This window comes from Orbicella franksi, chromosome 7 (assembly GCF_964199315.1).
Source record: "Orbicella franksi chromosome 7, jaOrbFran1.1, whole genome shotgun sequence".
Lineage (NCBI taxonomy): Eukaryota > Metazoa > Cnidaria > Anthozoa > Scleractinia > Merulinidae > Orbicella > Orbicella franksi.
The window spans coordinates 30,513,604-30,536,419 of record NC_138151.1 but is presented as its reverse complement, the minus strand read 5'-3'; the positions used below and the strand labels follow the sequence as shown (position 1 = coordinate 30,536,419).

Below are 22,816 nucleotides of genomic sequence, written 5' to 3'. Positions count from 1 at the left end.
ATTAGCTCTAAAAACAGTTTAATTACTTTTATTGATTACCAGGAAAACCTACAAACCCCTTACTGTTACAAAATTTAATTTGCAAGCACTGTATCTGAAAATAGTTGCACAAAAGTATAGGAAATTGTAACAAATGACTCTAAATTTCTAGAATTAACACCTTACTTTTACAAAGTTCCACAACAATGTCAACTGCTCTTGAAAATGACTGCGTTGTAGACAATTTCACATATTATTTCAATACTCTTCATTTTAAGTTATCCTTTCTTTCCAATAACCTCCTCCAGTTCTGCAAAATCGAACCATTATTGTTGAGACTTTCCTGTAATCTAAGAATATTTTCGACCTTTTTCAAGCCACACTAAATATTTCAGTTCACACAAGCAGAAAATAGAAGCCGCAATTTAAAAATACACTGTAAACTTCTCTCTTACTGGTCAATTAAGTAGAAATAGCTACAGTTCTAACGCATTCATAGAATATTTCCCGAAGACAAATTGTCTTTATAAATTCACACCACGATTTAAGCTTGTTAAACCCAGGTTAAAATGTTGCTCACTGGGAATTAATCGTTTGACGTTTCAATAACGAAACCAATGTGGAACATGTTTAAAATGAAGGCTTTCAGTTTTCTGTCGTTTTCTCAAACAACACGGCCAGCTACAACAAGAGTTCCTTCTTCCAAGTAAATTTCTACGCCATCTTATTTGAATTCTACTTGTTAGTTCTCCGATTGCGCTATTACGTACAACTGTAACCCCTATTTCTCCAACCAAAATTGCCTAGATCACGCAGGTTTGGAGTTTCGTAAACAGGGGCATATTACCGGTTGTAAAATTTCGTCTTCCTAAAGATTATTTCACGTCAGGCGAGCTTTATTCCTGTTTTGAAGACGTTTCTTGCCTCGCCCAGTGTTAACTACCAAAAGAGGCCTAGTTTCCCAAGGTGTCCTCTTACTGGGTCTTCGGATTTAAAGTTGGCCTTTAAATAAACTACTAGCTGTGAAATATGTATAATAAAGTTCTCTATTCCTGAATGAAGGGAAGCTATAAGCAGAATATACAAACTGTATAATAAATAACTGCGTTCTGCACCGTAGTCTATGGTTACCAGCTTGAGCTTTACACAAGCAAATAGTGGAAAGCACACGCGAAAAGTGTTACTAAAAATTTTTCATGGTCCAAAATTTTACAAATGCCGACAGCTGTAAAAATACTATTTGTTTCATTGCTCTACGATCCTGAAAATCTATCTAGAGAATTACCTAATTAATTAATGAGCTAGATCGCCCTATTTTTAAGGATTAATATTCCTACACACAATTTTATTGCCAGTTACATTTCATTGGCAAGATCTTTTAAGTAAACCAGACTCTCTTCGAGGGATCCCGGATGCATCACGTCATCAGTTTGGAATTTTACGCCAAGAATTTCAGACTTCCTTGAACGGGGATGATATTGAGTATGCGAAGGGGGCAGGCCTGTTTATCGCAGCTAACCATTTAGCCAAACATCCTTTCACTTTCTTAAGACGTTAAGCACCATTACCGATACGAATTCACACGGATCATTAATTTAGAATTGTAAATTATTAGATGGCCATAAGGTCTTGGTAGCATTTCACTTCCACCGTAACAGATCCCGGCATCTTGACCTGGTGGTTCCGTCTCCGTCCCATCAGCTGGTGAGTCTCGACCACGGCTTTGTTGTTGATATCAATAGCTATCTTGGCTTGGCCCATAAATGAGTCCCAGAACCAGTTGGAATCCCATACCTAAGTGAAACAGAACCACTCTGGAGTCAATGTTGAACAATGTTGAACATTAAACCGTTTTGATTAAATTTCGCCATCTTGGAAAACATCGGCTGAAGTACAGACCCAAGGGGCAACAGAGGCACACATTTACGATAGTCAACATGGTGGTTTTCATATTACAGGTTTATGGTAGGTATTGGTGAAGGGGTGAGAAGGGGGTCGGAGGAAGTAACCCATCGGCACCCACCAGTGATCGAATCTGGTTTCTGCATTTGCTACATGATGGGTTCCTAATCTATTCCCCCTTCCCCGCCCGCCCCCCCCCCCCCCTCTCCTTCATCCATACCACTTCCGCCCTCCCTCCTAAAAAAAATAATAATACAAGCCCAGGAGTTTCTAAACATTCTCAGATCGAACAGATCACCTTTTAACAAACTTACCTGTACGACCAAGCGCGTTTTCTGGGGTCTCCTGACGTAAAACAAGGCACCTGTGTTCCACTTTGGATTGAGTGAGTCCTTCTCTACAGGGGTTCTAACTTTTCGTCCTTCGCAGCTTATCAAGGCGTAAGGATCGGGCGCTGAAATAATAGAACATGACAATTTATACCAGCTTATTTTCAGTGCTGTAATAAGGAGAAGACTGCAAATTTCGTCGCAACCTCTGACCTTCGAGGTTACAACTCGGTATTCGGTACTTCTTTGAAATGGCTTCGTTTTAACGTCGCTTGGTTGATTACACGCCCAACAAGTGCGCGTTTTGGGAGACCGAGGAAAACCGCAAAAGATTCATTTTCGTAAACCATTCGGATATATTGTGTCCCGTGACCAAAAGCCAGCGACAGGAATGTCTGACGGATTGCGGAAGCGGTTAAAAATGTAAATAAGTGATGAAGTGAAACCTTAGTTTCTGTGACGCAATTGACATTTTCATTATTAACAAAAACATCTGAAAGTGACGGTCTAGAAAGGTACGGACTCCTCGAGCCCTGTTTTGTGAAGTACATGTAACCAGCTCTTAATCGCTTTACCAGCTACCATTACAACAGGCCTTCCGAGTGAGTTCGGTAAATGTTTAACTTTGGACAACAACAAAGAAATTGGTTGTTCTTACTCATTGATAGCGTGCTTGTTTTCTGAAGTCCGCCCGCTGACCTGACAGTAACGGAAATGACGCAGACGGGGGTACGACATTGAGGGAAGCAACACCAGATTTTACTTCCGACCGAGTGCTCCTGGCTCAGAAACCTGAAAATTAAACACACAAGATATATAAGAAACAAGAAGCGTTCCAAAATAGCTAATTGAGAAGTAAAAAAAAACTGTCAAATGCAATCCGTCAGACATTTCTGTTGCTGACTTTTGGTCACGGGACACGATATATCCGACTGGTTTACGAAAATGAATCTTTTGCGGTTTTCCTCGCTTTGCTACAGTAACGTACGGAAAACATTCCATCAGATACCTGGGGCCAAAGCTCTAGAGTCACCTGACGACCGATGAAAGAAACTGTCAGTCTCTTAATACATTTAAGAAAACAATTCGGAAACGCGACTTCAGTAACTTTTTAAACAATGAAAGATGCAATTGCCGCCTTTGTGAATTTTAATAATAATCATGTATATAGCTTTTTTTATCACATAAATTTTTCTTATCATTGCAATAGTTGTAATTTTTTTAGGTAGGTGTCCACAATTAGTAGAGGGGACGCTTCCCCTCAGCTAAACATTTTAGACACGGTAATAAAGTTTATTATTATTGTTGTTGTTGTTATTATTATTATTATTATTATTATTATTATTATTATTATTATTATTATAGCCCTTATTATTATTATTATTATTATTATAGTTTAGCTCTAGTTTTTGTCACAATAAACACTCCTTTTTATTTTTATTTTTTAAAAAGAATATTATTATTATTATTAATTAAAATAATAACACAAACACACTAATTAATGTGAACCTATCGGCACCTTAGGCCACATCCGAGTTGCCCTTTGTCTCCATGTCAAAATGAGTCTTCGTGCCGAACCATTGTAATGAAAATGCTTTTCGTATCTAAGTTCATTTTCATGCATATCAACTCATCTTCATAAGAAAAGTTTTGTACGAGGAATCGTTTTGAAACAGAGGCAAAACGCGAACCGGAAATGGCCTGTTCGTGCGTTACAAAGCAACATTTCGAGAATACAGCGGAGGAAAATAAAACAGTCTTTCAGTCTACTTCTTACATTGCACTAGAAGACTTTTCAGTGAATATTCTCATCAGAAATTGTCCAGCTTTGTTTTGTTCGTATGTCGAGGGAATCACTACATATCTGCCTTTGTTCAAATGGAACTTGTTCACCACTTCTCGTGCGTTGATGAAAATGGAGTCGCCAGCCTTTTCAAACATTGTGTGCAAACGGTACTTTCTGTTCTCCTCGACCTAAGGAGAAACACGCAACCATAAACAAAGAAAGAATCAAACAAACAAATAGACAAACAGGTAAAGAAACAAACAGGTAGGTAGGTTGACTGATTCGGACTGACAGACAGACGTTCAGACAGACAGGTACTCTGGCTGGCAGGCAAACAAGCAAACTGAATCAGACGGACAGACTGATCTAGACAGACAGACAGACAGACAGACAGACAGACAGACAGACAGACAGACAATCCACTGATGTCGATTGTACACTCATGGTCTTAGGTCGCCAAAAGGTCAAGACAATAGCGAAGTGTTCCTAACAAGGCAAACGGAAAGTTCTACTGTGCTGTATTTTGCGTTTATTCTAACGCTTGCCGTTGTGGCGTTACTTTTTAATTCATCGTAGCAAGTGCACAATGAACATGTACCTTCATAACAAAATAACCGATGGTCAGATTCTCCACTCCACGCTCTTTTTCTTTCCTTGTGTCTTCTTGCATCAGAGAAATCATAACCTCACCCTCCTCTTTGACAGTGAAGGAATACTGAAAGAGAAATTATAATATACAGATGTTTTCCAGAATCAAACAAAACTGTAGCAACGCTAGATTAGTGTGCGTTCGGCGTTACTATAGCCTTCCACGCAGACGCTCTTCGGGCTCGTCACGCGTTCGTGGGGAAGGAACGAGTGACGAACCCTAAGAGCGTCTGCGTGGGAGGTTATAGTAACGCCGAACGCACACTAATCTCATTTTATTCTAACTAATTACAACAGATGTGCTGTAAGGGGTAATCCATGAGGGTCAGTAAGGAGGTCAAACCGTTATGCATGTCTCCTGTCCGAGATATTTTTACCATCATGTAGTAACCAAATCAAAAGGAGCGACAAAAGTATGTAACTGATATCAGAAATGAGAGAATAGAGCTGCCTGCGCGATAGATCTGTGCTATGGAAACAGAAAGTTGAAAGTGAAACAACACCCTATAAAGGGGGCTTAAGGCCGTATGAATTCCTTGCATTTCTAGTCCGGCAGAAACACAGCATCAACATCCGTACTGCTTGATCTGTGACAAGGCTTATGCAACATCACCTTGGCATATGAAATAATTACACCACGAATAGCGATACATAAATAATATTGATATATCATATCCGTATTGGCGTGCTTGACAGTACCTGAGGATTCTTAAGGAAAGTGCTTCTATTTTCAACACACCCTCCAGCATTGGAACCTGGAGTCCATCGATAAGTGTGCTTGAAAACGCGCCATCTCTTTGACAATGAAAAGAATGATGTGTTGATCACATGGCACAGGGTAGCATTGGTAAAATGTGAGCAGAAATCTTCAAATGACATCCTACAGAAACAAGAATTCAGAGCGTGAGGCACACTGTCGTAAGGTAAAGGTAAAGTCTGCATATGAGCCAAGTGGCTCATCAGGCCGGAGATTATCCCAGTTTCAGTAGCATGAAGTGACCAGGAGTATTTCTTCTCCCCTCGGATGGGATGCTAGTCCATTGCGGGGCTACCTCCCAGCATTAAATTTGCTGGTACCCATTTATACACGTAGGTAAAGAGAGGCACTGTGAGAGTAAAGTGTCTTGCCCAAGAACACAACACAATGTCCTTGACCAGGGCTCGAACCTGGACTGCTGGCTCTGGAGTGGAGCCACTAACCATGAGGCCATCATATTCTGAAAATCTCCAATTGAAAGAAGTTCAAGCAGTTGTACTTACAATTTTTTAAGCTCTCACGAGACAAGTGTCTTAACTCAAGAGATGAAAGTGTAAATTCATGATATCAGAGTCTCATCTCCCAAATGGAGACAAGAGTCTAACTTGTTTCGCGAGATGAGAACCTTGTCTCGCAAGGGGGTGAATAATTACTTTTGAATGTTACTGTACAGTGTATATAAAATGATTAAAATGTCGTGACTCAGACTGCAGCAAGTGTTACACCTACCAAAATTCCCCATCATTCTCAAAGACAATTCCAAGCTTTTCTCTGTCACTTTGTTTTAGTCTTTTCCACTCCTCTGAGCTGTTAAACAGGAAAATAAAAAGTAAGGTTAATTTCACATAATGCATAATTAGACTTGAGCTAACAAACAGAGAATCCAAAGAAGACAGGATTGAGAAAAGCTGATTTTGATTTGCACTTAGTCGTACACTGTACATGAACAAGCATTTTAAGGGCAGGAAAACCACTGACAACAACATCGACAAAAGCAAAGAAACTAGCAATGATACCGTGGAACTTAAGAACAATTTACACATACATGTACATGTTCTGTGATTTAACACTGAGCTCCTGGCTCATATGTAAGTGACTAACAGGAAAATAATGTACTGTCAGGGGTTTCATTAAGGGCTGAACACCGGGCAAATTGACTGTCTACAAGAAGTCTAGAAGTTCAGTTCTAATAGTTTTGCCTGCCTTTGAAAAGCAGTTGCCCTCCTGGGGAAAATGTTAATGGAACCCCTGTATACTTTAGTGACAATTCATTGAACCATCCTTGCAAGCTGGTAGCCAGTCAGTTTTGGTCTCTGACTGTACTGTCAAGAGCATTCATGACAAACGCAGTGTAGGAAAAAGTGCAATGCATAATTGATTTACTGATAATTACTCATCACTCCATGCTCCATTCCACTCCTTTTGTCCCCAGGGATTCCTCAGACGAATCATGTACAAATGCTGCCGATTGAACAAACTGAGGAGACCGTCACCAATAGTGACCTGAAGGACAGAAGCAATAAAATGCAACAATTTCAATCATATGCACAGTGTAGCAATCGTTAAAACTTTTATGGCCAAATGTAACAGTCTAGAGAGAGTGGAAATAACTGACATGCATGTATTACATGTAATGTAAATGTACGGATGTACACTGATTCTTTTAGTCAAGACCTCAAAACCTCAAAACTTTCTACACAATTTACAAAATTTAAAGCAGAATAATTTATTTTGGGGAGCATGGAGGGTGGAGGAGGACACAACACACATATGATGTGACAATGAAAAATAAAAATAAATGTACACGTACTGCCCCTCAGGGAGTACAATAATGTATACACAAATTTACCTTCTTTACGGCTGTTACACCATATGCATGTCCCATGACTAAGCCGGTTTGTGTGCGCTTTTCCATCTCATCCCTGTTTTTGATCTACAGGTGAGGAAGGTAAAAAATGTGAGATACAGTTAGTACTACTATTTGTTTGATAAAAGCTTGCTCTTTGAGTATGCAAGATGAACCAAATCCTGCCCTATGATTGGCTCACCAAGTGGGTAAGTTGGAGCTATCTCCCCCCTTAGGATTATGCCCTGTTTTGCATGTACAAAAATGTAATTCTTCGTGTCACATTAATAGCAATTCCTTTCAATGTCAAAGTTTGTTATGTCAAGCAGGTTGGATATTGGCCTTGTTTTTTATCCCTTTTTCTGTGTATTGATTAATAGACCTGTCCTTGAAATTGGCCAATATCCAATTATCCATGAGCAATAATTAACCCATACAACTGTACATACAGTTCTGATTACTAACAATAAGATGTGAAAGGTAAACTGATCAACATGACACAAGCGTGCAACTGAGAAAAAATCTGAGTCCCCAACAGGAATTGAACCAATGACCTCCCAAACACCGGGTGCCGGCACTCTATATACCTGTGAGATGTACATTTTGTTTGCACAAGCAAGCAGAGAACATACCCTTATTGAAGCACTGATCAGCGACTTTTCCCTCATCGCTCTCTCCATACTCTTAAATAAGCCTTGCCTCTTTTCTGTATCTTGACTGTAGCCTCCATCTTTGAGATTAATCGATTCACACACTCCCCCAGTGAAATCTACCAAGGCATCACCAGTGTTACCTGCCTCTAGTGCCTCATAGGAACCAGCCAACCTGGGAAAGAATTGATAGCGTTACACAGATTTCGTACACTAAAAAACTTAATAAAAGAGAAAAAGGTGGTAAAAGCAAAGAGTTGGCATCCAAGCTTATATGTACATGAAGTATTAAACTATTATGTGGGCACTGGGTATTTCAACCCTCTCCCCCCGCCAAAAAAAAAAAAATGGGTGTAAAAAACAGTACTGTACTGCCAGCATTCAAGTATTAGGCCATACCCGTATTCTTGTTATTGGACTGAAACTAGTTTGCAACTGACGCTAATGCGGGGAGTCTTTTCAAATGCAAATGACATTTGAATCTCTTTATATTGATATTGCCCATCACGAGTCTCCATTGCAGGCTAGTTCTAGTCTGATATTGAGAATGCAAATATAGCCTGCCATATTTGATAAACCTTGGCAGAGAATGGCACTGTGAAAGTCAAGTACCCAACTAAAGACTTCTGAGCTCAGAGTCCAGCATGCTGAAAGCATTCTGTTAAACACCTCCTAAGGAAAGACAAACTAAAAATATGAACATACATGTAGCTATTCATCTTACTTAGCATATGCCTTTTCAATTAAAGCACTCCAGAATTCATTCTTCTCAGTGGAGTGGACGTACACCAATTTGCCACCTATTGTCGGCAACAGATCATCAATGACGACTTCAGTCCATTGGCCCTGCCGGAAGAACCGGAACCTAAAGATTCCCTGATAGTTCCCAACATGCTCTGGGTCCCATTCCTGATGCTTCATTTCTGGGATGACCTAAACAAACACAAAACAGGATATTATAAGAATATGTAACCACAAAAAATCTACAAGACTTGTAGATCTACACATTTAGTGTATTAATATAGACATGTATGCATTTATGCATAGAGTGCAGCTCAGATATAAGCGAGCCAAAATTTACCCGTAATTTGCGTCAGCCGAAAATGTGTACATTCGCGTACACATATGAAATGATGCCCAGGAGTCCCAAACAACTGTCCAGTAGCCCTAAGTTTACACCCCTTGGTAGAGAAAGGCACTGTGAGAATGATTTCAAGTAATCTTAGTTTTTAATTAGAGAGAACAAAAAGTCCACATTTTGATCCCCATCTGTACATCTCGCCTCTTCCAAGGCCTAACAAATGCATGAACCTCAAATATAAATTGTATAGAGCAACACAAACCTTCTCCAACAAAGATGGCTCCAGGGCCAACGACGAACATGCTGCCACAAACCAGCAGTTACCAAGCTTCCCCTGTGTTACATCATGGCTGCTCATTCCATCCACAAACAGCTTTGGAGGATCAGGAGCACAAATGTCCTACAGGGAAATAATTATTACAATAATACAATTCATTTACTGAGCATATCATTCAATGATTATGTTTACCTAGGAATGAGTCCAATTTCAGTCTAAGTCTTACATGTAGTGTCATTTATGCCTTAGAGGCTATAAACATCTTAGACTTAACAGTACTATAAGATTTCCCTGAAATTTCTTTACTCTGCAATATATTGATATTAATACCAAATTTTCATTTTCATTCTTCTTATTTTCAATTGAGGGGACGCAAAAAATTATGGCAAAAGATTGACTTAACCAGGCAGTTAGCCATTTACAAACTCGTTTATTCAGACAATTGGACCTTCATATAAGAGTGGTTCTTCCTTTTGCCACTGAACATACACATTCGTGGATATGCATTAAAGAAGCATGATAATTTATCATTATTTCACAGTCACATTCGTCAAGGGGCTGCAAATCACCACTGATAATATTATGATTCTACCGTGCATGAATCCATGCCTCTTGAAATAATCATTGATGCATTATGCGTGTTTGCATAATTTGCCACCATCTTGTTTAGCAGTTGAAAGTTGAGGAGAGCAGAGCAGAACAAGAAAGCAAATAACAAATGAAGTCCTGAAGCTACTTTTGACATTTGAACTTATATTACGCCTTAAATTTCACTGTATGACGAGCAGACATGAAAGCGACGAGAATGCAACTTGGGGCTTCCCAGCTTTGCACTTGCTGTTTATACTATGCTATTTTTATGCCTTGTCTTGATGGTTATTGGACGAGCTCTTAAAGGCTATGGTCCTCCTACAATCATTGTGTTAAGTAAAATTCCCAAGAGCACAATACAAATTAGTATTTATCCCAACTTTTCTTTTCAGAATAGAATATCAACTGAAGGTAAAAGATCAGTTGATTGCAGCATTGTTTCAATGATAATACAATATTGATGATAAAGGAGGAAAATAACATATATGCATAATTATTATTACTTTAAAAAAAATGAGCAGAAAAGTAAGCTTACTGATGAGAACTCTTGTCTGAAATAATCATGCATTTACTGACTTACTTTATGTTTTTTCCTCTCTGCGTTTTTGACCTGTCAAAATTTAGAATTTATTGATTTCATCTAGAAATACATCAAAAGAATTCCAATTTGGTGTCAAGAATTTAAACAGCTTGAGAGAGCATCACCCACGCACGGCTTTCAAAAAAAAAATTAAATATTAATAACCAAAAATAAAAAGACAACCTAATTAACGCATAGCATAACATGTTTACGTTTATGATATGGGCCTTTCTCCGCAAGAAGTAGGTCGACCCCACAGTCGACTCTAATGAGATACAAATGAGCGAAATAAACGATTTAAAATTTTCCGTCTAGAATGCAGCCATCAGACTTGCCAAAAGAGAGACAGTAAGCTTAATGACAGCTTTTATGAAATTAGGGTGTTCACTGATTTTCAAACAGCTCCGCCACAACAGGGCAATATTGTAACGATTAAATCCCGCACATTAACCTAAAGCTTAGTGATGTCTAACGTAAATACAGTTATCGCCGTCCAAATACGAAGGATTTAAGCTGATGAATGGCTTGTTACACGAGACAAAGAACGAATATAAAGCGTCCAAAGGCTTCGGAGAACTGATCGCACTAAAGCAACCGCAAGAAAATGGTTCAAATCACAATTACTTGCAGTGAAATTGAAATCCCGCTTGGTTTCATCATGATATAATTTCTGTGCCTTTTGCGATCGATATGTTAGGAAATGAAAACGACTGAGGAATACAAAATCAAAACGAAAATCATATGGGAGCGGTGTGATCAAGCTCAGCTTACCTTTGGCCTCTTCCATTCAACTGGCTCCGGAGGTGTCGCACGGCTAAAATACAAAGACTTCGTCTCTGGCGGAAATTCAGGATCCACAAATAGTCTTTCATCTTTCTCACACTGCGCCTTGAGCCTGCTGAAACGCTGATTTCTATAATAATACAACTTCACCATTTTCTGTAGCTAAGTCACGTCTATATTGTCGCTCACGAGCTGGATGCGAAGTTCCAGAAGCCTCGTAATCATTCGCGCGGAAATCAATTGAAATACTGCAACGCGATTGGCTTAACGCAACCGAAAATGTAAAGTATTACAGGAAGTTGAGCCGCTTTGCTGTTTTTGTGGACAGCGGGGTTCGACATGGCAACAGGAGTTGTTGTAATAGACCGCCATGTTCGAATGTTGATGCTTTTCCTTGATCCTTGAAAATCGGTGTATAAATATATCAATATGCCAGGTAATTGTGATATTTAAGTGAACTGTCGTCTAAACTACCAATTTCCTGATTCTCAATGAAACTATTTTTGCAGAGAAAGTTCGTCTCGCTAATATTCACGAAGCTGTCCGTTATGGCGATGTGTTGGAGCTTCAAAGCATGGTTCAACGAGGAGCTGGAATCAACGATGTTGATTCTAAGTTTAAGTTCACTCCATTACACTGGGCAGCTCATCATGGAAGTTTAGAGGTACGAATTTTATAGCATGCTCGGTAAAATTGTTCAAAATTGTTGTATCGAGTGTTCATACAACCTACATGTAATTGCATAATTACTCAGTGTAAACAGTGAATGTGCAATGTACATGATTTCTTATCAGTTCACGTGCATTCCACTGGATATGGGGCACTTAATGATATACTGCACAGTCGTTGTGACATAATTTTATGTTTGAGAATTTCATGCCAAACACTGTGTCAATTATGTTCAGAAATAATAAAATTAATTTTAATGTAAGAGCTTACATCTAATGGATTTTTATTGACACTTTGTGGTTAAGTATGTCTTTACAGCTTATGGGGATAACATTAATTTGTAATGAGCTATGATTCGAGTTTTTTAAAAAAAAAAAAAGAAAAAGATGAAAAGAGAATGTGTCTTGAAAATTAATACAAAATGGCTTGACATCATGAATGATTTATTACAAGAGACTGCACAAGGAAACTATTGACCTAACAGATTTTTTTCCAGTGTTTTAAAGAATTTATTAATTGTGTTGATAGACCATCTAATTTGCAAAATTAAGTTCATGCATTTTGAATAAATTGTATTTGTGATAATGAAGTCAGTCTGCAAAGCATAGCACATTACACAATTGTTTTGTTTATGATATTTCAGAGTGCATGCAGGGATCTCTACGTTGCATGAATATTTATAGAACATGTACATAAATACCAAAAGACAAATATGTAATGCTCAAAAGAGTGGAGCACAAAAATATATGGAGAGAGGCTTCCGAATAATAAATGATTAACTGCATACATACTGTTTTTAGGTCTTGAGAAGTTCTCTGACAACAAGAGACAAGGAGAGTTGTCTGCAGAGTAGTTGTTGTTGTTTTAGGTCATTTTTTTTTTTTAGTGTTTACATTGGTTACTTTGGCATGGAGCTGATCATTCAGACAAAACTCCCCAGGGATGGACACCATCACATCTGTCAGCCATCAGAGGGCAAGATGCTTGCCTACAGGTACAACATTCTAATAATTGTAGGTTATGCTATATGCAGTATTTAAGCAGTGTTAATAGTACAATGTGAGACAGGTTTGCCTGTGTTAGATGTATGACGTACGTATTATTGTTCTGAATTTGTGCCACATACAGTAAGTAAACCAACCATAGTAAGTGGCAGTTAAGTTCTGTAAATGAGGCTAAGTTTTGTAAGACTGTGGGTGAACATTTTAAAAACACAACTGACAAATAATTTTATGTATTTAATGAAATATTTATCTTTAAGGCTTTGGCTGCAAATGGTGCTGACCTCAATGAGAAGGACAATCGAGGTACGCAGTTCAAATAAATGGATGCTCTATGCAGTCATATTGTGTCTGTTATTATTTTTTTTACTTTACTGGATATAAAACAGCAACTGTGCATGTGAGCAGTTCTCTTTGCAGTGATAAATTACTTATGAATTCATACATTTAAAAGACAGGGTATCTACAGTACATATAAAGTTCAGCCATTCAGGTAGTTGCAGAAGTCATGAGGAGAAAATATGTTTATTGTTGTTGTACTGTGCTTTCTTTTCACCTTACATGTTACAGGTTGTGCTGCAGCCCATCTTGCTGCAGCTCATGGCAACTCTTACTGTCTGCAGTCAATTCTGCGGCATGGAGTGGTGAGTGGCTGTTATGTAAATTATTTTAGTTATTAGTACTTAAAATTAATTGTTAGTTAATTTAAGAACCCAATTGAATCTATAATTTGTTGATTTCATATTATAATTGTCTCAATTATAATACCTAGAGTACAAATTTAGCAAGCTTGCATAGGGGTAGTGTCAGTCTACTACAAGCTGTGCGAGCAGTACCTAAATTGTAATTACAGTGATCGACGGTTTTCATTTCCCAAGGTTTTTTTGCTTGTTGTATTGTTGTTGTTGTTTTCCTGTGTGTGGTGTAAGTTGGAGAATATGTTACTAGTTTTCTAGTTTTGTTTCAAATCTCATTCCTACCATTTCCAGGACATTAATGCTACTGATAACATGGGTTGGACTCCAGTACACTGTGCAGCCTTCCATGGACGATTAGGCTGTCTTCAGGTAAGTTAGCTACTCTTTTAAAATTAAAGTATATATATATATATTAATTTAAAACACCTTGAGTTAATGTCTGTTCAAAGAACAAAATGTAGTGTTCACTGTAAACTCTATTATGTACTTGTAAGTACCGGTAAATGGAATTAGCATTATTTCACCTCTATAAAAAAACCAAACAACAAAATAATATGTCTCTACTTGTCACCAGCTTCTTTCCAGATGGGGTGCAAGTGTGGATGAAGTGGATCATTCTGGAAGCACACCAGGTTCTGTTAAAAAATAACAGTGTTAACTGTACACTGTAGCATTAGGGCTGTCATCAAGTACTGAGTCACCTGTAGCCTTGATATTCACACCCGTAACCAACTTGTTACCTTTTGAGTGAATTGTATCAACTATAGCCAAGTTCACCCGTAACATCAAGGGCCCATCAAACATACTTGTAGCAGGTGTTACGGGTTACAGCCCTTATTTACAGCCCTTCAGGAGCATAGCTTTGGTGAAGATTTGTCGTCAAAATCAATGGCTATACTTGTATCTTCTATTCCCTTAAAATGTACTTGCCAATGTTTGCATATAATGCATGTACACTGTTCATTCATATTCCATCAGAAAGCAACCATGTATGAGCTATTGGCCATGAAACAACCTTTAATAAACTCAGAAAATTCACAGTGCAGAATTTCCTTTAATAATTAAACTTTATGAAAGAATGAAAGATTCAAATGCAGCCATAACACTACTGGAAAAATGACCTGAAAAAATTCTCAGGCTCTGAAATTTTAACATTTATGTTTAGACATGTATCTTTTGTCCCTCTAATTAAATGGGCACATAATTTCTCAGTCTTGAATGGTTGACCTCAAAATTGATGACGCATTACATGATGCACATGGTACTCATGAAAATAATGATGATAATAATAATAATAATAATAATAATAATAATACTAATAATAATAGTAATAACAATAAAGCACAAATTAAAGAAGCAAAAACACAGCAAACAGTTTAATACAATTTTAATGTTCTTTGTCATATTTTGGCTAAATATTATTTTCTTTGTTCAGCTCACTTGGCAGCGAGTGAAGGTCATCTTCCTTGTCTGAAGTTTATTGTCTGTGCTGGAGCAAGTATTGATCACACCTTGAATGCTCGAAATGATCAGGTACACAAACTACAAAATCCTGTTTTTTCTTTTCCTTGCCTTTGTTGTCATTTTTTCTTATTTGCATAATGTCTTTTTTATTCATCTGTTTCATTCAGGGTGACACACCTAAGAATCTTTGCCAGCAATTCTACAAAAAGGATTGTATTGATTACCTGAATGCAGTAGGTGAGTCAATTTGTTCACCAAGAAGTACTTAGTTATTGTCCAGTGTACTTCACTCCACCTTCACCTTCACATATTAAACACCTTAATTTATTTTTTCTACATTTTTCAGAATACGACCTGCTACATCCTGAAGACGAGGAAAGTAAGTTGACACTTAACTAAGACTATCTCTCTGTAACAACCAGGTTTTTTTGTCTCAACCGTGCTCGATCCATACTTTTTACTGCTAAATCTTCGGCGATTTCTCAGTTTCCATATAAAATTTCTGGCCTATTTATTAGCCATCACTTGAAAAATGCATTATTTCCCAGCCGCTACTTAAAACTTTTGACCAGTTGTCAAGCATGATCTGTTGAAATGATACTTAAAAGAGTCATTGGAATCTGTTCCAAGAAAAGTAGCTCGATCAACAGTGCTGACGTTTGCAAATTTTATAGAACATGTAAAGCAGATTCTGTAGCCTTTTGTTTTTCTTCAAAGTAACTAAGAGTACAGCGTAATTGGCCTCTCAGGCTTTGCAGAATTATTTCTCCTGTTTCTCTACGTTATTTACTTGCATGCTTATGTTTCTTCAGACCTGGCTTTCCCGGCACATGTCGCAGCATACAATGGTGACCTGGCCCAGCTGAAGATGTTGATAGAGACTGGGGTGGTTTCTGTGAATGAGCGAGACGACAAAGGATCTACTCCTTCGCATAAAGGTACATGGATCGATTAGCGTTGAGGTGCTGTAAATAGATTTCGTTCAAAGGGGTAATGTCGATTACAGCATTTTCCTCCAGTTTAACAACTTAATACATTCAAACGAAGAGCAAAAGCAAAGCACAAATTGATGTACAACAAGAACGTACATATGCGTATATTAAATTAAATTACAGCGTTTCAGTGTTGCCGTGGGCCAGGTAGAAACCATAGAATGTTTTGGGATTTTGGAAGCCGTTAATTTAATCTGCAAAGATTGATGCGTACATAAGTTTAATAAGGTTATAAGCTGTTCTCATACGCTTTACACTATTCGCATTGATTTTTTTTCCGTTTTGTTACAGCGGCAGGAAATGGCCATGTGCAAGTTTTACAGTGGCTTGTTGAAAATGGAGCAAACTGTGAGTCATTTTGCGTGCGAAGCCCTTGTAAAGTAATTATTAGAGGTTGAATTATTACAACATGCGCTGCAAGAGACAGGAAACACAACTGAAAACATTTCATGCTCACAAAAGCATGTCGTTTAACCATAAAAAAAAAAAAGAAAGAAAATAAAAATGGTCATATTGTTAACGTGACCAGCTCCCAGTTGATTTGATAGCTCATTTGGTAGAGCACTGCACCGCGAACGCAGAGGTCATGGGTTCGAATCCCGTTCAAGCCTGAATATTTTGCAGACTTCACAGCGGCTTAAGCTGTATATATTTAACTGCGATGATCACTGATGTCTTCATATCTTCTTCGCAGTTCAAATATATGATCTTTCATGTACTCGCACTTATAAGATTTTCTGTGTTTGTTTTAATTTACAGTACGGATTGTCAACTCTGCTGGTGAGACGCCCAAAGACGTTGCTCGTAGATTTGGTCGGCTGGGCTGTATTGCTATTCTGGGCGGTGACTCAGGTAAATGACTCACTAAATGAACGAAATTGTTTAATCAAGGCATTTTCCCTTTTCTCCTACCATTCACATCTCCTTTCTAGCACCGAGAACAAGCCAGTATTTTTCTCTTCCGACAGTTTGTTTGCCTGTATATGATTTCTACTTACTGTCGGGCAAATCGACTAAACGTTTATCCATGTTATGTGTATTCATTTTTGTGTGTGTGCAGCATTACAAGATAACATTCCTCTAATCTGCAGCCTGTAGTTGTGTGACTTACCACCGGTTTATGTTTTTTTCTTGTTCATCAGATGATGAAGAAAACCTTGTAGATGAAGGAGCCGAAGACTTCAAGCCTTCCGAACCACAGTCCAAAGCTGAAGCTAGAGGTGTTAATATAATTTCCGGTTCTTCATTCACAGTTTCTAAAACTGAATCAAAATTCTTCCGTGGAAGTGGGTAAAATTTTCTACGTGAGAGACTTCCAAGAGCGCGAACTTGCGCTCTCACGTCCGCCCTTCACTAAAAAAACCCCTCTCTCATCTCCTCTTTTTACGGAATACTGATTGGCTTTCAGTGTTAGTTGTTTAATTCTGCTCTGTCTCCTTCTCTGTCAGTTTGCAATCCAGAGCAATGTCTTGATACCAGGAATATTTTACAGTATCCCCACTTTTCATGGTTCTGTTACCACCGAAGTACTGCTGTGCAACCCGCTTCCCCATACCGGTTGACCTGCACCTCCTTCAAGACTCTACTATTTTGATTCGTTCTGTTAATCCGCTCATCTTTTGTTCTCAGGGCTTGGAGCATTGTTTGCGTTCTTTATCTGTTGTTTCGTTTGGCCAGTTATACAGAACCTTGTAGACGGTGCAAATCGACCCCCCCGCCCTCCCTCACCCACCCACCCCAATACCTCTTTTAGATCCTCGCATGTTTTCTTATGCATCTCTTGTTCTCTTTCATTACTTTTGGTAAGCATTATACCATCTTTGCCGCAAAAGCAGGAAACAACGTGGCTCTTTGCTAAGATGACTGGGATCATCGAACGCTTCTGTTGATCTGTTCTGTCCTACTATATTTTCCATGCTGATGACATTACTTTGTCTTCGCCAGTGGTGTAACTCTTGTAATTGCACTCGTTAACCTAAGACTTTGGTTCGCTCAGTCAAGGCACATAACTCTCAAAATTGTAGTATCTCTGTACAATTCTTAACAAAAAGGAATCATATCATCTTATCCCTTCGTGTCTTGTTGAAGACATTCTATTCTGCTATCGTTTCCTTTCTCCACTTTGTTCTCTAGCTTTTCCATTTCTGCTCTCTGACGACCGAGATCCGGAAGGTAATGACCCTCCATTTCTTCGTCTGGAAACCTCGGATGATCTTGTCAAGGAAACGAAGTCGAAACGACTTGAAGACGCTCAAGGTATCAACAACTGCACTATGTTAGCGTCCAGATCAGCCATGACTTTTACGTACTTGGTTTCGTCAACATATACTATGGTCTCCTGGTGTATTTTCTCTCCTTAAACTATACTCGAACCCAAAGTTCATCTTAATAACAGCTTTGGGAGAATTTGAAGGTACACGTAGATTAACTCCTTTCTCGACGTGCTGACTTGAATAGTCCCACAAGAAAGTGAGCATTCCACCGTGTTAACCCGTGTGTCTTTAATATCTCTATTCTCGTTTCTTGTGCTTTTAATGTACGTGCTATCATTTGCTAGGTACAATGAAGAGATGTTCACTGATCTTTATTTCATAGCACATCTTCTCTTTAATTCATCAAGCATCGAGCGCGTTTGTCATTTTTTGCTTTGTCTAAATCCTCTTCACTGATACTTCGAAAACAAAGAGAAGCGGCCATCATTTCGTTAACAAGCGCACTCTGCTAGGATACTCACTATCTACCACAGAATAGATAATGAGTAGCGTGACCAATCAGAGAACAGCATTTGCGATGGAACGCTAGTAGATTTGTACCAATTTCTGATAGCTCTATTATTATGTGTACTTTCCTTGGGTTACCAGGTCGGGCAAAGCGTAAGATTGACGAGCTAGCTCACCTATTGGACGTGGCTAAAATGAACTACAGACAGTTGGGAGGCGTGTTAGATGAAGATCAGAAGAAACATGAAGAAGAGAGAGAAAGTGCCAGGTCAGTGAATTCGTCCATCAGTTCACATGAATAACTTGCAGATAATGAATTGTTCGGTTAAACTATCGTTGCGAATTAATTTTCGTTAGCCATCACCGAGTGATACAAAATCAAATTAGCTTGTCGTCTTTGAGTTAAAGCAGCACGCATCATGCACCTAGAGTCAACTGGGATTTAACTTAATGTGGAACCCCTTCTCTATCAATGCTGAAGCTATTACTTATCCAAGGGTCTTAACTGTTATAATTTGTTGATTCAGGGTTATCCGCGAGCTTGAGGCTCAGCTTGAGTATGAGCGAGAAAAACGAGAGAAACTTGAAGCCCAAATGGACAAACTGCGGGCTCAAATTTACACCCTGACTCTTCAACTGGAAGATGAGCGTAGCAGACATGTTACAGCGGTGAGTATTACTTGTTGGGAATGAAATCGCGAAGGAACATTTCACTTAACTTCCAGCTATCATCCGTGGTTCAAAACCCTGCGCGTAAATTCCTTTTTTCTTTGTTTTCTTTCTTTCTTTCTTCTTTCTTCTTTGTTTCTTTCTTTCTCTTTTTTTTTTCCCCTTGTAGTCCAGATTACTATTTTTATTACAATTTAATTTTTAAATCAAGTTACTAGATTCTCAACCGCGTTGCTAATGCTTTCTCTAATTGCCTAAGATTGTCTTATCCAAATGTACAAACATTATCGTCGTGCTTTTCTTGTTTCTTGTGACCACCCACACGGGTTTTGTTTGGGCCCCCAGTCTACCTTGCAAGGACCTCGTTGCCCTCGAGCCATGCTGTAAAGACCTACCTATAGGTCCCGTATTCTCGTACTGCTGCCCTCTCTCTTGGATTATCAACTTGAAGTTAACTCTTACTGTTGCCTCCAAGACGATTTGTACAACCCTCTCCTCTGACCGTCTATTTTGCATTGCATTTTGAATCATGTTTTGCGTCTAGCTACGTTTTCCTGTTTCCTATTTTGTTCGTCTTGTAATTATTTGTTTTTTGACATTGCAGTCTGAATTTCAACGATCTTCCACCACAAATCAACAGACCGCACTAAGACGCAAGAAAAAGAAAAACAAGCGACTAGATACAACAACTAGTGGGATATTCGTCAGAAGAGGAGTGTCGAGTCCAAGAATCATTCACAGCCTCGATAAAGACTGAACGATCACATAAAAAAATATATTCAAATATTTATGAAATCTTCTTTCCCTGTATATAGTGATGATTGATGTTTTGTACGCAAAAAGTTGTTTGAATGTTGTGGTCTTTCTTTTGGCCTGTGTACCAATGGCTACACGGTTTTAATTTTTCCTCCTTATCACCTTTGTGCTTGAAATATGAAGTTCGAATATAGACAACGAGTACGGTCCCACTTTCGCTCAGTCCGTCTTGCGTGACGCGAAAGAAAAAATATAGCCACGTGTAATCCTGCCATTTTTTCCTTGCGGTTTGTTTACAGCCTCGCTTGACAGACTAAGTCCAAATAAAACGAATGCTAAGCCATAGCCAATCACGATTAACGTACAGAATACAACAAACCAATGAAAACATGAAACAAATACACTATACCAGCGTCAAGCGCGGCAGAACGGGAGCGATCAAGTCGCGATTGATGGTCGAGGGGGAAGGTTGTTTTGCATCTCATTGGTTAGATAAGTATCGCGAGGTTTCTAAACCACTCACATTTGTAGTAAAGCAAAACCAATGAAAGCAATTTTGAATTACTATCGATACTCCACTAAAAATTACTCTGAAGAGAAACCGGCTGTTTATTAACTTGATTGTGAGGGTTCGTGGTTTGTACAATATCTCGAAGAGTGTCTCAGACTGGCTAATTTGATCGCCCGTTTGTGAAGTCAATATTTATTTCACACGGGCTCATAAAATCTTATATATATAGACTTGTAAATACGTAGTAGTAAATAATCGTGCGTGATTTGTGTGTTTTACACTGTCTTTATTTGATAACTCAGTAATGATACAATAAAGGTACGAAGTGTCTAATTCTCTTTAAGGTCCGGCAATTTGTATAACCGCGTTAAGTAATTTGTATGCTGTATACAGTAATTGTATATTATTGTATATTCTGCCAATACCACGACTACAACCACTGTAACTACCACCGCCACTACCACTGCTACCGCTACTGCTCCTGCCATGCAGTAGTACCACTGCGACTGCCGACTCCACTGCTAGTCTAAGAGCTTAGAGAAGGAATATTAAATGTTTCTTATTGATCGAGTTTCGTAAAGTAATCTACAGTTCGTGACGAGAACTGACTTAAAAATTTAAGACCCGTACTGGGAAGGGTGAGTTCCTTAGGGCTGATCTGGATCAGGATATCCGTGAGCAGAGTGGATTCATGGGTTCCTTTGATGTACCCTGATCTAAATAATCTTGGATCACTGATCCTGATCCAGATCACCCCAAAGGAACGCACCCTAAGATGCGATTTTTTTTTTTTTTTCGTAAGATCCGTATCTTACGAAAAAAGAAAGCTTACAAGTTTTTTGAAATGCGTATCTCTCCTTCAAGAGAAGAAAAACTTTTAAGGCCAAGCACTTGGATAGCGGCCGTATTGTACGCCACGATCCTGAAAATTAACCAATCAAAGAACCCATATTGCCTTCATTCTCCCTTTCCGATGGAGATAGAGCGTGCTTAGACCAAGACACGTTCCGACGGATCCACGTTGATATTCGTGCAGCAGAGTTTCCTGGCGCAGTTGTCCATCTTGACGAATGTCTCTACGTGATAGCTGCCGTACCTGCGACATCCGTACGCCTGTCCCTGGCGTCTGTTTACGCCCAGCTTGTCTTCAGCTTCCCCTTCGTCTTCCTCTTCCAGGCAAGGGAGATAGAGCGGTGTCATATCGTCCTCGTCGCACGCCGTGTCGGCCCGGTGTGCTAGTGCGGATAACAGATTGGAGTTGATATCGCTTGAGCAGCGACCGGAGATCAACATACCTGTGGCCGTGGTGTTCTTTGCGGTTTTGACAGGTGCTTTGGGGTAGTTTACAATTGGCCGACTTGACACTTTCGACGCTGAACCCATCGGGCGAGTACTCGCGGGACGGGACACCTTGAGCTTCGGGCTTTCTGGAGCGACGCTTGACTGACCGAGTTTTGTGGGTTTTGCCGTTATGTTAGTGCTATCGAACTCGCGCTTACAACAGTGTGGAGAAACGGGCTTCTTTGTGGCCGAGTATTCTCGAGGGGATTTCAAATCGAGCAGCAGTGATTTCTTGCCATTCTGACTTTTTGCTGCGCGTTTCTTGTCATTGACAACCTCGGGCGTGTTCAACAAGGAGTCGATATCGTAAACCTGGCCGACCATTATCAGGGTGTCCTTAAAACTTTCCTTTAGCGATGGTTTCCACTTTATCAGTTCTTCGATGTCTTGGAGTGCTTTAGCTTGAGAAAGCACCTGTTCTTTAGCAGTGCCAAACGAGGGGTCAGAATGAAACACTTGATTCCCAGCGGAATGCCAGCCATTACCTGTCAAAAATGCTTCGACTGATCTCCTCTGGTAATTAGAGCTATGATCCTTGCTTGAAGATTTTGCCTTAGCGAAGGTGTACTTGAAAAGCACGGCGGCCATTTCTCACTCCGAGAGGATAAACAGTACTGCTATTTTTTTCTACTCGGTTCTGGCCAAACGTGTAATACTGTTTCCATGTTAAAAATATGTGTTCGCCACTTCACTCTTCTCTGTAATGTTTGGTTTGAAAATTTCGTAATTTGTTTTAAATTAGTGAAGGGGTTTAATCTTACACGCTTCTATACCTCGATTCGCGGT

At 39.1% G+C, this 22,816-nt stretch overlaps 2 protein-coding genes across 2 annotated transcripts; one reads left to right on the top strand and one right to left on the bottom strand.

Annotated features, from left to right (window-relative positions):
* Positions 1-8: 8 nt before the first annotated feature.
* On the bottom strand, positions 9-11,430 carry LOC145493826 (calpain-5-like). Its single transcript, XM_081473298.1, has 13 exons — positions 11,198-11,430; positions 9,241-9,378; positions 8,622-8,830; positions 7,880-8,072; positions 7,251-7,334; positions 6,795-6,904; positions 6,131-6,208; positions 5,344-5,524; positions 4,595-4,711; positions 3,988-4,184; positions 2,869-3,002; positions 2,196-2,335; positions 9-1,773 (listed from the first exon to the last, which is right to left on the bottom strand). The coding sequence occupies exons 1-13, from the start codon at positions 11,360-11,362 to the stop codon at positions 1,591-1,593; spliced, it is 1,929 nt and encodes a 642-aa protein (XP_081329424.1). The 5' UTR covers positions 11,363-11,430; the 3' UTR covers positions 9-1,590.
* A 107-nt stretch (positions 11,431-11,537) lies between these two features.
* Positions 11,538-21,022, top strand: LOC145493828 (ankyrin repeat domain-containing protein 42-like). Its single transcript, XM_081473301.1, has 17 exons — positions 11,538-11,645; positions 11,719-11,873; positions 12,765-12,872; positions 13,140-13,185; positions 13,450-13,523; positions 13,869-13,946; positions 14,152-14,209; positions 15,013-15,110; positions 15,209-15,278; positions 15,388-15,420; positions 15,854-15,979; positions 16,325-16,381; positions 16,793-16,885; positions 17,176-17,253; positions 18,895-19,021; positions 19,281-19,422; positions 20,027-21,022. The coding sequence occupies exons 1-17, from the start codon at positions 11,639-11,641 to the stop codon at positions 20,177-20,179; spliced, it is 1,503 nt and encodes a 500-aa protein (XP_081329427.1). The 5' UTR covers positions 11,538-11,638; the 3' UTR covers positions 20,180-21,022.
* The last annotated feature ends 1,794 nt before the right edge of the window (positions 21,023-22,816 follow it).

Excerpts from the sequence above, each read along its gene's own strand:
- LOC145493826 (XM_081473298.1), bottom strand. The coding sequence starts at position 11,362 with ATGGTGAAGTTGTATTATTATAGAAATCAGCGTTTCAGCAGGCTCAAG. Across the intron at positions 9,379-11,197 it reads TTGAATGGAAGAGGCCAAAG|GACATTTGTGCTCCTGATCC; the intron begins GTAAGCTGAGCT and ends ATTTCCCTGTAG. Across the intron at positions 5,525-6,130 it reads GAGAATGATGGGGAATTTTG|GATGTCATTTGAAGATTTCT; the intron begins GTAGGTGTAACA and ends TTGTTTCTGTAG.
- LOC145493828 (XM_081473301.1), top strand. Across the intron at positions 13,524-13,868 it reads CAATTCTGCGGCATGGAGTG|GACATTAATGCTACTGATAA; the intron begins GTGAGTGGCTGT and ends TACCATTTCCAG. Across the intron at positions 15,279-15,387 it reads TGATTACCTGAATGCAGTAG|AATACGACCTGCTACATCCT; the intron begins GTGAGTCAATTT and ends TACATTTTTCAG.